Genomic DNA, 12,402 nt, shown 5'->3' with positions numbered 1-12,402 from the left:
AAAGGAAGTCTGTCTAATTTCAACGTGGGTATCTCCATTATAGGTTACATTCCTAGCTTTTGTGTCTACATAAAGAGATCAAAATGTTCAAAATGGTTGTTGTAGATCCAAAAGTATCACTAAATATTGCAACCGTGTTTCGTATATTAGGACAACGAGACGTCTCACTGATTAAAACAGGATGTGAACTTTTGTTTTACTGCCACTTCTCCAGCAAAATATAATAGCGTGGTTATATTTAGCAGGATCAGACAGAGTTTTGTTGTCCATTTTCATTTATCTTCATCTTGCTATATTTGGGATAATGTTAACATACTGTGAAAAGAAAATCTGAGGTAAAGCACCTTGGTGTGCTTACATTTTTGAAATCCAAGCCAAGATTATGGGTTTGTTGTTTAGAATGGTTCGTTTCATTGTTAAAAAGTCTTGGTAGACTTTATCAAACACTGACTAATGGTATAATACCTGTCAGTAACGAATGTATGAGTGTAATAGGTTCCTTTAAGTTTCTGTGATGCCATTTTTTTAAAGCTCTGTGGAAGATGAGCAGTGTTTTTCCCAGAGCCATTATATTCCATCTGCTAAAATGCCTGTGTTTCAGAGTAGTCAAGTAGCTTATGACTCTCAAGGGAAATTAGATTTGGACCTGTTGCAGCCATTACTGAGGAAATGCTCTTGTACACAACCACATGCTTGCATGCATTTAACTGGCAGGCGTGCTTAAATCCTATTTAAAATGTAAAATGAAGTCTGTGTTTAAGGCCCTAGGTCAACAAGGCATTGAAGCATCTGTGTTACATTAAGACTCTTTAAAGTGGTCGAGTTCCTTACAGAATAGGTTCTCAAGTGGTTTTCTGAAAAGGGAGGCATTATTAGCATATGCTTAAATGATTTCTTGAGTTCAAGCTGGATAAGTTACAGGGGCAATAGTTATAAATACTTTCTCATAGGATTTGCTAGCTCAAACTACTGGATAATTGACATTATAGAGTTGCTTTTCTTTTTTGTCTGTTCTGTGTTCTGTTTGTCTCTAAATTCCTACTGAAATTAGAAAACAGATTTGTCTTGCATTATTACATAGCAGCAGGTTATTGGCACATCAGAGTCAATATATTACTCATGAAAAGGACTGGTAACAGTGCATAAAGAACAGGAATAGAAAGCACAGCAGTACCATGTTTTGCTCTTTTTCTTCCTTGCTCAGGATTAAGTGGCTTCAACAAGGAAGCAGAGGTCTCTTTGGGAATGTGTTTGAAGATGATGTCTATATTCTAATTGATACATCCCGGTCTATGAAGGACAAGCTGCCACTAGTGAAGGAGAAAATATTTCAGCTCATACAGGTTTGATGAAGTGACGATTCTGAAGATTGAGGAGCCCTTTAGAGTAGGGTGACCTTTTCTGGATGGCTGTTACCCTATTTTTCATTTCTGTTACCCTATTCATCATGTTTTGGAATTGGCATTCAAAAAATATTTTTAACGTCCATTTTTTAAAATTCTTGTCCATCTGTACAAATGTTTGAAAGAAATCTGGAGGAAAATATTACACATTTCTCTCAAAAAACAATAATTATATATATATATATATATATAAAAGAACAGCAAAACAATGTAATGAAAGACCTTCTGGAATTTTCATTTTCAGTTTTAAGCAGTGTCTTTCAATTCCACTGGCATGTTGTGATTTGTGGTATGTATTTCCTACTTCGAAGATAGAGAGCAAAGAGCATTTTGAGCTTGCTTGCATCTTTCACAGTGTATTGGTTATTAGTATACAGATGGTAGCAAATGTACAGAAGGTATAAGTAAATATAAGCAAAGGAAAACTCACCAGTGGTGGTGCCTTGGCTGAAGAAGCTGGGGCAGTCCTCACTGGTGAGCAGTCTCCAAGAGATGCTGCCTCAGTGGGAGTCAGCCCTTAAATGAGGTCTCAGAGGGGATGGAGTCGAGCTCCACCCCTTCCGGGAGCACAGCTACATCACTCTCACCTGTGCTCCCACAGCTGACCCCATACTTGCCTCAGCTGATTAATCAGAGGTTCAGGCTGTGATTACCAATCTCCCATACACACAGTCATTCAGAACTTTGCAAATTGACTTGTAAGGTGTGGCAATACCTTAGAAGCAGTGTGTACTGAAAAGTGTGGGATGTTCTAGAAATCTACAGTGATGTCGCTTGAGTTTACACTAATTGCTGAGAGAAACTGCTAAAACAGGATTGACTCTTTTAGAACTTTAAGAAGTAACTGATAAAAATTAAAATTTTTTTCAATTAGAATTTAAATTTCAAAATAAAAATTCTATCAGTCTAACACTGATGGCAATCATTAGTAGAGCTAGAAAAGTGAGAACTGTAACACAGAAGTTTTGAGCTAGGTGTAAGTAACAGGATGTAGTATGACACAGTCCTCTAGGCAGATCAACCTAGAAAGTGATGAGATACTGTACCAGAAGGTTTCACAGGCAACTGTACAGGAATGGTGATAAAAAGGAGTCAAAGATCTGAGGCTCAGGAAGTTTGTACTAGCTTGCACAACCTTCACTCCTTATAACTTCTGTCCAAAAGCAGCTTCAGCAAACTCTTAATTCTCTCTTGCTGTTCTCATTCCCCTTGCTGGCCTCTGCATTTGATTCTTGTTCTCCTCCACAAAATAATGTCTTATTTTGATTCTGATCTTGTTTTCCTTTGTTAATCTGTCATATTTTCCTTATACCAACGTTCATACCTGTGTTCCTTGCTCTCTCTTTCCTTCTTAGACATTTGAAGTTCAAATAGTTGAGAAATATGAGTAAATGGAGACTTAAACGTAGAAGTTCAAATTATCTTCATAATTGCAGGCAGAAATTATCTGTTCTCTGTCTGTCTCTTTGTGCCTATATGCCACAACTAAGTATTATCATGATTTATTATAATGATGCAATCAGCTGTACATGAGTTAAAAGAAGTATTGCTGGTCAGTATTTCAAGATACAAGTATTCTTTCTTTCAGCACTGAGTAAAATTTAGATTATTTTGTCTCTTGCAGGAACAATTGAGACACAAAAAGAGATTTAATTTTGTGAAATTTAGTTCCCAAGCGGTGGCATGGCGAGAGAAACTTGCTGAAGTTAATGAGGAGAATTTGCAAGATGCTTGGCTTTGGATAAAAGGGCTTGAGGTAACATGGAAGCTAATTACCATGCAGCATGTTTGTACAAAGTTATATTTGTGTCTTCTGTGTGGTTGGGGTAATTTTGGATTCACGAGGCATTTTACGTGAATAAGCTGAGAATATAAAGATGATGAATAGACTTTTGTAGATCTGAGTACAAGCTATCATCTGTCAGGTATTATCTTTTAACAGTGGGCTTGTTTTTAAGATTATATTAATTTTCTACTTACAGCCTGCTACATCTAATAGCTACAACACCAGCAAATTTGGTTTCTTCATGAATGATGACAGTGCTCAGATCCTGGTTCTAAACTTATCACTCCTGCTGTGGGTATACTGCCTCTATGAGGGCTGGAGCTGATGGACTCACAGCTGGGAGCTGATACAGGAAACAGTGCGGCTGCCAGTTCTGCTTGTGAGCTGCAGGAACATGTCTAGTCCCTTTTGGTGCAAAGACAGACGGCTGACTTTGAGCTGTAGAGGAACATGAGAACAACAATATTCAGACCAAACATCTCTCTATCTGCCCAATACTCTTTTTCTGACGTTGGCCAAAAGCTGAGAAATTTTCCCTGAAACAGAGTTGAAATGCTTGTATTCAGCCCCAGTCAGGCACCAGGCTGACTGCATCCGTCAGCAGCACAAGGACCACTTAATGTGTCAAATGTTGACAGCGATGTTTCTAGCAGTGGACTGAGAATCAGACCGGGAGAAGTACAAATATATCCAATGTTAAGTTTTCTAACACACTTGTGTTTACATAATGTATAGCCCTTCCTCAGACTTAATAGTGGAGTTCCTGAGGATGAGGGAACAGAGGAAGCTACATAATAACTCTGAGACTGCAAAGCAAGGTTAAAAAAAAAGGTTGTATTCTCAGAAAGTGTGAGTGGACAAATGCATGGAGAAGAGAAAGTATTGGTATGGCCTCTCTGTGTAGTTGCTGAATACTTACAGCTAAGCTTAGTAAACTTCATTGTACTGCTTACCTTCAGACTTAAGAAGTTGGCTCTGTTGAAGCTGAATACCACAGCACTGCACTGTGCAAGACTTTGAACTAGTGTAATATGATATCATCTTTTATATGCATTTGGGAACAGCTTTTTCTCACTACTGCTGGCCAAATTTGTGAATATTAACCAGAGCAGATCCTTTAATCTTATTTAATACAATTTGGTTCCAGAACATTGGATGAAGAAGCTGAGCTATAAACAGGAAGTAACTGTTAAACTTAAAAACTTAACAATCCCTTTGGAATTAATAATATTTAAAATGTGGAGGGTGTTTATAAATACAATTGAAGCACATTGGATTTTTAAAACACTGATATGGACGGTGTGCATTTGTAACTGTAGTTACTAAGAAAACTAACAGCTTTCATTATAAGGTACATAGTCTTTTCTCTCAGCATCACTGTTCTTTCCCATGATATAGCAGAAATAGTTATGTTGTAAATCAGTTCCAAGCCATCTACCATTATTAAGAATAGCCAGGATGGGCAATTTGCACGTAATTACAGGTGCCATGTGTCTTGAATTTTATAATGCTTGCTGAAATATTGGGAATATTGGGTATATTTAACATAGAGAAAATGGCTCAGATCAAGTATTTCATGTGGGTAGTTACTGTTAAGATTTTTCTATGGATTAGTAAACAGGATGATAAAGCATCTGAGCTGTCATGTCACCTGGGACATATATTCTCATGTAGACATAGAATAACCTCCTAGATTGTACCTCCTATTTCATTTTATCTGCTTTGCCTTCTTTGCCCATTCTAGTAAAACTTTGCTGGAGGGATGAACTGGGAGTAATTTTAACACAATTAATAGGACTAAAGAAATAATTTTACCTCTGAACATAATTTTACCTGCATGATATTAGTGGTTTATATTTATCTTCTATAACACATCAAATACGTGGATCCTGGGTCTCTTCTCACACCACTACAGTCCTCACTGCTCTGCATCAAGACTGATGCTCAGTGTTATGATAGTTATGATAGCATAAAACTTCCTTTTAGGGATTTTGCTTTAAAAGAATAAGACTGTAACTCAATGAAACAGTTTTCCATGCTTACAGAGCCTTAATTTTTCCCCAAAATTTGGAAAGCTTGTATACTCAGTGTTTGAAAAGTAGAAATCTGAAGATATGAGTTGTAGTTTTCTTGGTTCCTTTAAGCTATGAAATGCATTTCAGTAAATGCAGAGTTGTATTTTCTCTAAAAAGAAAGAAGAATCATGAACTCTGCATAAGAGAATGACAGAAATTACTAAAACATAAAGATTTTAGGTATCTCATTATTGCTTTACCCTGTATTTTTAGTTATTACATTTCCTTTTACAGCTCATATCGCTGTTGCTCAGCATTTTGTATTTTTGCATAATTACTGAATACCAATTTGATACCAATTTATGCTGTGTTGACACTTACTTTGATAAGTAAGAATTTTCACCATTTTCTTGCTGATTTCAGTTCCAGAATACCCCTTGAATCAGTACGCTGTCATCATGAATTTAACAACAGAGAAAAAGAGCTGGTAGCATTTATAACTGCTTCTTCATTTGTTTCTCTTTGGTTGTTAGGTTGGAAGTTCCACAAATACACTCAGAGCTCTCCAAATTGCTCTTGCTGATGCTGACACTCAGGCTATTTATCTCTTGACTGATGGGAGACCTGATCAGGTATTTCTGAAATGAGAAAACAGAAAACGCAGTGGTGTGGTGCTACACTGAAGCAAACTGTATGAGATGAATGTTGCACCTTCAGAGCAGAGTCTCTTGGAGGTTGTCATAGTAATTCAAAATGGCATTTGAGATATGTGTTGTTAGAGTAGGGCTTTGGTTAGAGCTCTCCTCCCAAGGTCCAGTCTTTGATGCATGGTAACATTGATCTTTCTAACTAGTTGATTTAAGGATCATTAATTGATGAAACATGAAGGTTGGATCTTAACATCTGAACTTAGGATTCATATTAAAACTTGTGTAGGGCAGGTCTCTCATGAATCAAAAATTAAAAATAACAATGTTCGTCCTATTCTATGGCTGGAATTAAATATTAAAACTACCCAGCATGCAGAAAGAGTAATTTCAAAAATACTTTCTTTACTAATGAAAGTGTACCTTTGTTTAAATAGTAGATATGAAGCAAAATCCTGACTTTATTTAGATAAACAACTGGGCTGGAAGGCTTATAAAATTAATTACTGAAGCATATTGCAGAAATAATACCTTGATGATTTTTCAGGTGTTTTCCAACCTGAGCAATTCTATGATTCAGTTCTATGTTTGCATTTCTTCTTGTTCTGCTTTTCTTGATAAAAGGAAGATAGCCCAGGGGGAAGGGCTTCCAAGTGATTTGAATATCAAAACATAAACTTGATTTAAGTTTACAGATGAAAGACTTTAACTTACATCTTTGAGTGTTGTTTTTAATTCCAGGTTTATTTTTTGATGTTTTCTGCAGGCAGGTTGGTTGTTATTGGCTGTCACGTGTTAAAACTTATCAATTTGTAACTGGAAATATCTGTATTGTTTGGCACTTCTGCAAGCTAGGAGCATATATTCATATTTTATTTATGAGCAATTAGGCTTAACATACAGCTAGACTCCTCAGTAAATATTTTTCTGAAGACAGTAATTAATTAATACTTTTTTTAACCTATGTAATAGTTGATTTTATGACATAATTCTTTAGAGGGAAAGTGCAAAATGACCAGGATTGCCATCATTATTAAAGTTCAGAAAACAAACATGTTGGAAATCTCATGAAAAAGCCAAATATATCAAGATTTATGACAGTGTATGAGGAGCCATAATATTATCAGAAGTTGGTGATCCTTCAACATGGTATATAGACGATCTTATACTTTCTCACATAGGTTTTACATCTTTATTGGAGGAGGAACACAAGCTTTCATTATTTCTCCACCTCTGTTTTGTTTTCTGGTATTGAATCATCTTGTCATTGAAATAAATAGGTTTAATCAAAATATCAGCCATTTTTGTCCAGTGATATACATGTAGTGATTCTAAATACCAATGTGGTAGCTTGATTTTCTTTGCTTTAATAAACTTTAGGACTTAAGAAACAATGTGTGCTGATTATAATTTAATTTTAGTTTGATTAGAGTATCCCGTGCCCTAATGCATGGTCACTGTTTCAATTTCAGTTTTAAATTAGCTTATTTCATAAAATTATGAAATAGTCAATTCATGCAAAATGCATATTTTTAACCATCTGTACTTATCAGTGTCTAAGCAACAGTATGGCTGATTAAATTCATGCAAGTTCTCCTTATAATGTTAAATTCATTTTAGTTGCCATCTGTTTCATACGTTTTTGTTTGTTTGTTTTTCAGCCCCCTCAGACAATTTTGGCTCAAGTGCAGCTTCATCCTAAAGTTCCCATTCATACTGTATCCTTCAACTGTGATGATACAGAAGCTAATAAATTTTTGCATGAACTCTCTACTGAAACAGGGGGACGGTTTCATTATTACAATGTTTATTCAACTGATCTTGGTGTTGCAACGTCTAGTGATGTGAGTAGTTAAAAATGTTCGATTCGTCACAGAATCACAGAATGGCCTGGGTTGAAAAGGACTACCGTGATCATCAGGTTCCAACCCCCCTGCTATGTGCAGGGTCAGCAACCACCAGACCAGGCTGCCCAGAGCCACATCCAGCCTGGCCTTGAATGCCTCCAGGGATGGGACATCCACAACCTCCTTGGGCAACCTGTTCCAGTGCATCACCACCCTCTGAGTGAAAACTTCCTCCTAATATCTAATCTAAACCTCCCCTGTCTGAGTTTAAAACAATTCCCCCTTGTCCTATCACTATCAACCCTAATAAACTGCTGTTTCCGCTTCTGTTCATGCTCTCCCTTCAAGTCCTGGAAGGCCAAAGTGAGGTCTCCTTGAGGTCTTCTCTGTTCCAGGCTAAAAAAGTCCAATTCCCTCGACCTTTCTTCCTAGGGGAGCTGCTCCAGCCTTCTGATCATCTTAGTGGCCCTCCTAAAAAAATAAAGCTTACAGCACCTGCTATTCCCAGGAGGTGTTCCATCTGAGTATTAACCAGGCCTGACCCTGTTTAGCTTCTGAGATCAGACAAGATCAAGCATTATCAGGGTGGGATGGTTGTAGACTTCCCCATGCTGTTGAAGAAACTACAGGGCACATATTGCAATTCCACAGCAATACTCTGGGACAAAAACAAAACTGACAAACAAAACAAACCCAAACACATAGACCAAATTAATCCCTGTCTCAGAAATAAACTTCTGTTTAAAATGAAACTGTGCTGTCATCCAAGTAAATGAGAGATTGCAGAATTGAGTTCTGCTGAACGTTTGCTCTACAATAGCCACTAGGGAGAGACCTATAATGTGTAAAATTCCCAGAGTAGTAATGACCTATCACGTATAACTAATGAGTTCAATCTAACAATCCCCACTAGAAAATTTCTGAATGGACTAGCAGGTATGCCCACTTAAAGCATATCTTTTTGTAACTAAAAGTTAAAACTCCCTTAATTATCTCCACAATTTTAGAAATTATGGAAGTAGAACCATGAGAACAAAAGACAGTAGCAGGCAGTTCAGAACTTTGCGGACACTAATTAAAAGAAGGAAGATGTGAAAATACTCCGTGTCTTGAGAGACAGCAGAGTCTGCACTGGCCAATTTGAGTGATGCTGCTGATGTGGACTATGTGACACTGCGTGCTGGAAAGATGAGAGCTAGAGACTGTGTTACCTGTGTCAGGCCTTTTGGCCCTGCGGGAGTTGTACAGGCATCGTCTTTGGAATTTCCTTCCTGTTTCCTCCTTACAAGGGTGGACAGTGATAGGACAAGGAGGAATAGTTTTAAACTCAGACGGTAGGTTTAGATTAGATATTAGGAGGAAGAAGTTCTACACACAGAGGGTTGGTGACACACTGGAACAGGTTGCCCAAGGAGGGTGTGGATGTCCCATCCCTGGAGGCATTCAAGGCCAGGCTGGATGTGGCTCTGGGCAGCTTGTTCTGATGGTTGCTGACCCTGCACATAGCAGGGGGGTTTGAAGCTGGATGGTCTTTGAGGTCCTTTTCAACCCAGGCCACTCTATGATTCTATGATTATTTAAAATTATTTTTATCAAAGCTTGCATAGTTTCAGTTCAGTTCAGTAATGAAACCTGTTGGGAGAAATTGTAATAAAAATTTGATTTTCTTTTTGACAGAGTGAAGATATATGTCTGTTAAAACAAGAGATTGAACAGGGAGAAAAAGACCTAGAGAAAGTGAAGACTTTTCATGCTGAATGTCTGATGATGGACTGTTATAAGGAAGAAAATAATACAGAGAATAAGTATGTCTTCATACTGCCATGATACTAACAGGAGATAGGGACTCTTCTAAGTTTCTTCTTTGTCATTGTCTTAAGTAACCTCTGACACTGTCCTCTTTAAAGAAAAAGATTGTATTATTTTTTTTAAAGAAATAGTCACACTAATGGAAATGAAAAGTTTGGAAAAATATATGAAAACTGTGATTCCTGAAATGGTAATAAGATAGTAGGTAGTTTCAAATTATAGGGTCATAGATCATTCTGAGATGGAAAGGACCCTTATGGATCACTGGGTGCAACTTGAATAGAATATGGAATAACTGAAATATTGGGATGGAATAATTGATGCAACGAGATGAAAATATTTTACTGTTTCTGGTAAAGATGTTCCCTCCAACCTAGAGAACTGATAAAAATTATTGTCCATGGCTAGAGCTGACTTGGTGCTTTATGACTAGAATGTTGCTCATTGGAATATGCAACTGAAACAGAAATTACTTACAAATGAATTTGTTTAAAAGAGCAAGTTGGCAAACACGATGGATAAAATTCAGCTTACTTTGTCATGTTTTTGATCTTATACTGCATTTCTGTATGTTTGTGCCATATTTGTCTCTGCTTTTCATCAAGAAATAAGGAATCTTCTCATTAAAAATAGTTTGCTGTTCAGTGTCAGATGAAGAACTTGTTGGAAGTCTAATGGTGCCAAGAATGACGGTTCAAACAGAGGTCCTTCTACAGTGTAGTGGAGTCAGACTCCTGGGCCACTGTGGTAAAGTTTTCAGCGTGGCTGATTAAGCTGATTTCCGTCTGGGGAGCAAAGACAGACAGATTCAAACATGAAGTTAATTATAGTCTCTATAGGAGAGCAGCATTAATAAAAAGGAGGGAAGAGCTTGCCTGGTGCCTCATTCATCTGTGCAGTAACAGTACAAAGACAAAAAGTATGTAATCAGATTTTTAAGACAGGAATCTGTTAAGTGCAGTATGCTAAAATAATGTTATTAAAAGTCAAGTAAAGTAAATCTGAAGTGGAATGTCCTGTGTAATGATGTAATATGTATAGAAGGTAAGGTAGGCTCTAAGTATGAAAACATAAATGTTTCAGAATTTCTGTACTTCACATTTTTCTACTGCTGGGATGTATGTGTGTGTATTTATACACCTATATACATATGTATACATGTCAGTTACTGTCATTGCTGATATTAGTCTGGTCTTTCCCCCAAAATTTGAGGTGGCTATTACAGAACATTCTGACCTTATTAAAGCTGTGTGTGAGGGTAAAGGTAGCAAAGATCTTTACAGTAGATTCAAGAACAACTTTTAAATAGCTCAAGAAACCAACAACATTTTAACTTCCTTTGAGCTCCCTTTTGAAATGCAAACTAGGATAACAGAGAAAATATTTTGCACCGTTGGAAACATTTGTATGTTTGTGTATCTATACTTTTTGAAGTCTTCAACTTAAGTGTTTTATAAACCAGTGATATCTTATGCTTGAGGTCATTTACTGCTTGTTTCTTCTTTTTGTCAGTGATCGGAAGCCAACACAGACTTTGTCTTCAGAGACTGAACATGTGGAAGAGCACAGCAGGCTGTGCTGTACTTTACAAGAGCCAGCACTGGGTCCACATCGGCGTACTGGATATGCCTTGCAAGCCAATGGTGAGAGTCCTGTTCGAAGAAAGAAAGCGTTATTTGCAGGTATGACTGAAATGAACTGTAGCTTTTGTTAAAATTAAGTCACTAATTTGAAAATAGTCTGTTTATAATAGAAGAAACCATCCCTTGTTGGAGAAACATATGAAGCCTTTGATGAAGCTTTGAATAGCTATCTTTCTGAAATTCTAGCTAATTTTTGCTTTTCACTCATAGAATCATAGAATCACAGAATGGTTTGGGCTGGAAGGGACCTCACAGCCCAACCAGCCCCAACACCTGCCATGGGCAGGGCTGCCCCCCACCAGCTCAGCTGCCCAGGGCTCCATCCAACCTGGCCTTGAGCAGCTCCAGGGATGGGGCACCACAGCTGCCTTGGGCAGCTGTGCCAGTACTAGTCCTATCGCTATCTGACCTCCCTCCTAAGTTCCTTTTAAGTACTTAATGCAGACAAATGTCTATTAATGTTTCACAGACAGAACATTTTGAAGTCTCTGTAAGCAGTTCTTCAATATATTAAACACTTCATTCTTTTCATACCAAGTAAACACGTTGTTGGTGAGAATAAGGAGCTGGTAGATTTTTCACTAATTGCCAACATTTCTTGTAGTAATGTTTCTCCTTGCTACACTTGTAACACTGTTTCTCTTTGATGTATTTTTTGTATGCCAGTCTGAATTAGGTTTTCTTGGTTTGGTGTGGAGAAACAATTCACCCTTGGGAAAGTAGAAACTACCACTGAAGTAATGTTGTGTTTGAGGTCTTGTGTAGTTCTTTAAAAATTGGGACTGGATACCAACAAGGAACTCAGAAATCCCCAGCATGTGTTTGATAAACAAGCCTGCTGTTTCTTTCTTTCCTTTTCAACACATGCAGAGCAAACAAAGACGAGTCTGCTACGAATCCTGAGCCATGGAGTGAAATCAAGGGAAAAAAGCCCAGAGGAAAGAGGATCTCCTGAAAAAAAGAGCTTTTCTGTCAGAGAGAGTGTGAAGTGCACAGCTGTTTTGAAAGGCAGGCTTACACAACAGGAAGCTCTGGGTAGGTCAGCTGATAACATTTCTCCTGATAAGTTTGGAATGAATAGTGCCTCTTTTGAGGAAACGCTGTGTATACCCACAGTGAGAAGGACCAGAGCTCAACAGAGATGCAGAGAGCTGGACACACCGGAGGATATTGTAACAAGGTCCTTACCATTGCAGTCATACTCCTGCCAATGCCAAAGCAGGTTTACAGCATCTTAGTTATGTCCACAACA

At 37.6% G+C, this 12,402-nt stretch overlaps 1 protein-coding gene and 1 pseudogene across 1 annotated transcript in view; one reads left to right on the top strand and one right to left on the bottom strand.

Annotated features, from left to right (window-relative positions):
• Positions 1-12,402, top strand: part of VWA3B (von Willebrand factor A domain containing 3B) — a 65,883-nt gene that overhangs the window by 31,280 nt on the left and 22,201 nt on the right. Inside the window, exons 11-17 of the mRNA XM_072340980.1 lie at positions 1,205-1,343; positions 3,028-3,159; positions 5,738-5,836; positions 7,513-7,695; positions 9,376-9,503; positions 11,020-11,189; positions 12,021-12,185. Coding sequence (XP_072197081.1) covers positions 1,205-1,343; positions 3,028-3,159; positions 5,738-5,836; positions 7,513-7,695; positions 9,376-9,503; positions 11,020-11,189; positions 12,021-12,185 — 1,016 coding nt within the window. The remainder of the gene's footprint in view (positions 1-1,204; positions 1,344-3,027; positions 3,160-5,737; positions 5,837-7,512; positions 7,696-9,375; positions 9,504-11,019; positions 11,190-12,020; positions 12,186-12,402) is intronic.
• On the bottom strand, positions 8,182-8,300 carry LOC140247527 (5S ribosomal RNA; annotated as a pseudogene).

Source organism: Excalfactoria chinensis, chromosome 1 (assembly GCF_039878825.1).
Source record: "Excalfactoria chinensis isolate bCotChi1 chromosome 1, bCotChi1.hap2, whole genome shotgun sequence".
In the NCBI taxonomy this organism is placed as follows: Eukaryota; Metazoa; Chordata; class Aves; order Galliformes; family Phasianidae; genus Excalfactoria; species Excalfactoria chinensis.
The sequence above is the reverse complement of the archived record's forward strand: the minus strand, read 5'-3'. Positions and strand labels throughout refer to the sequence as shown.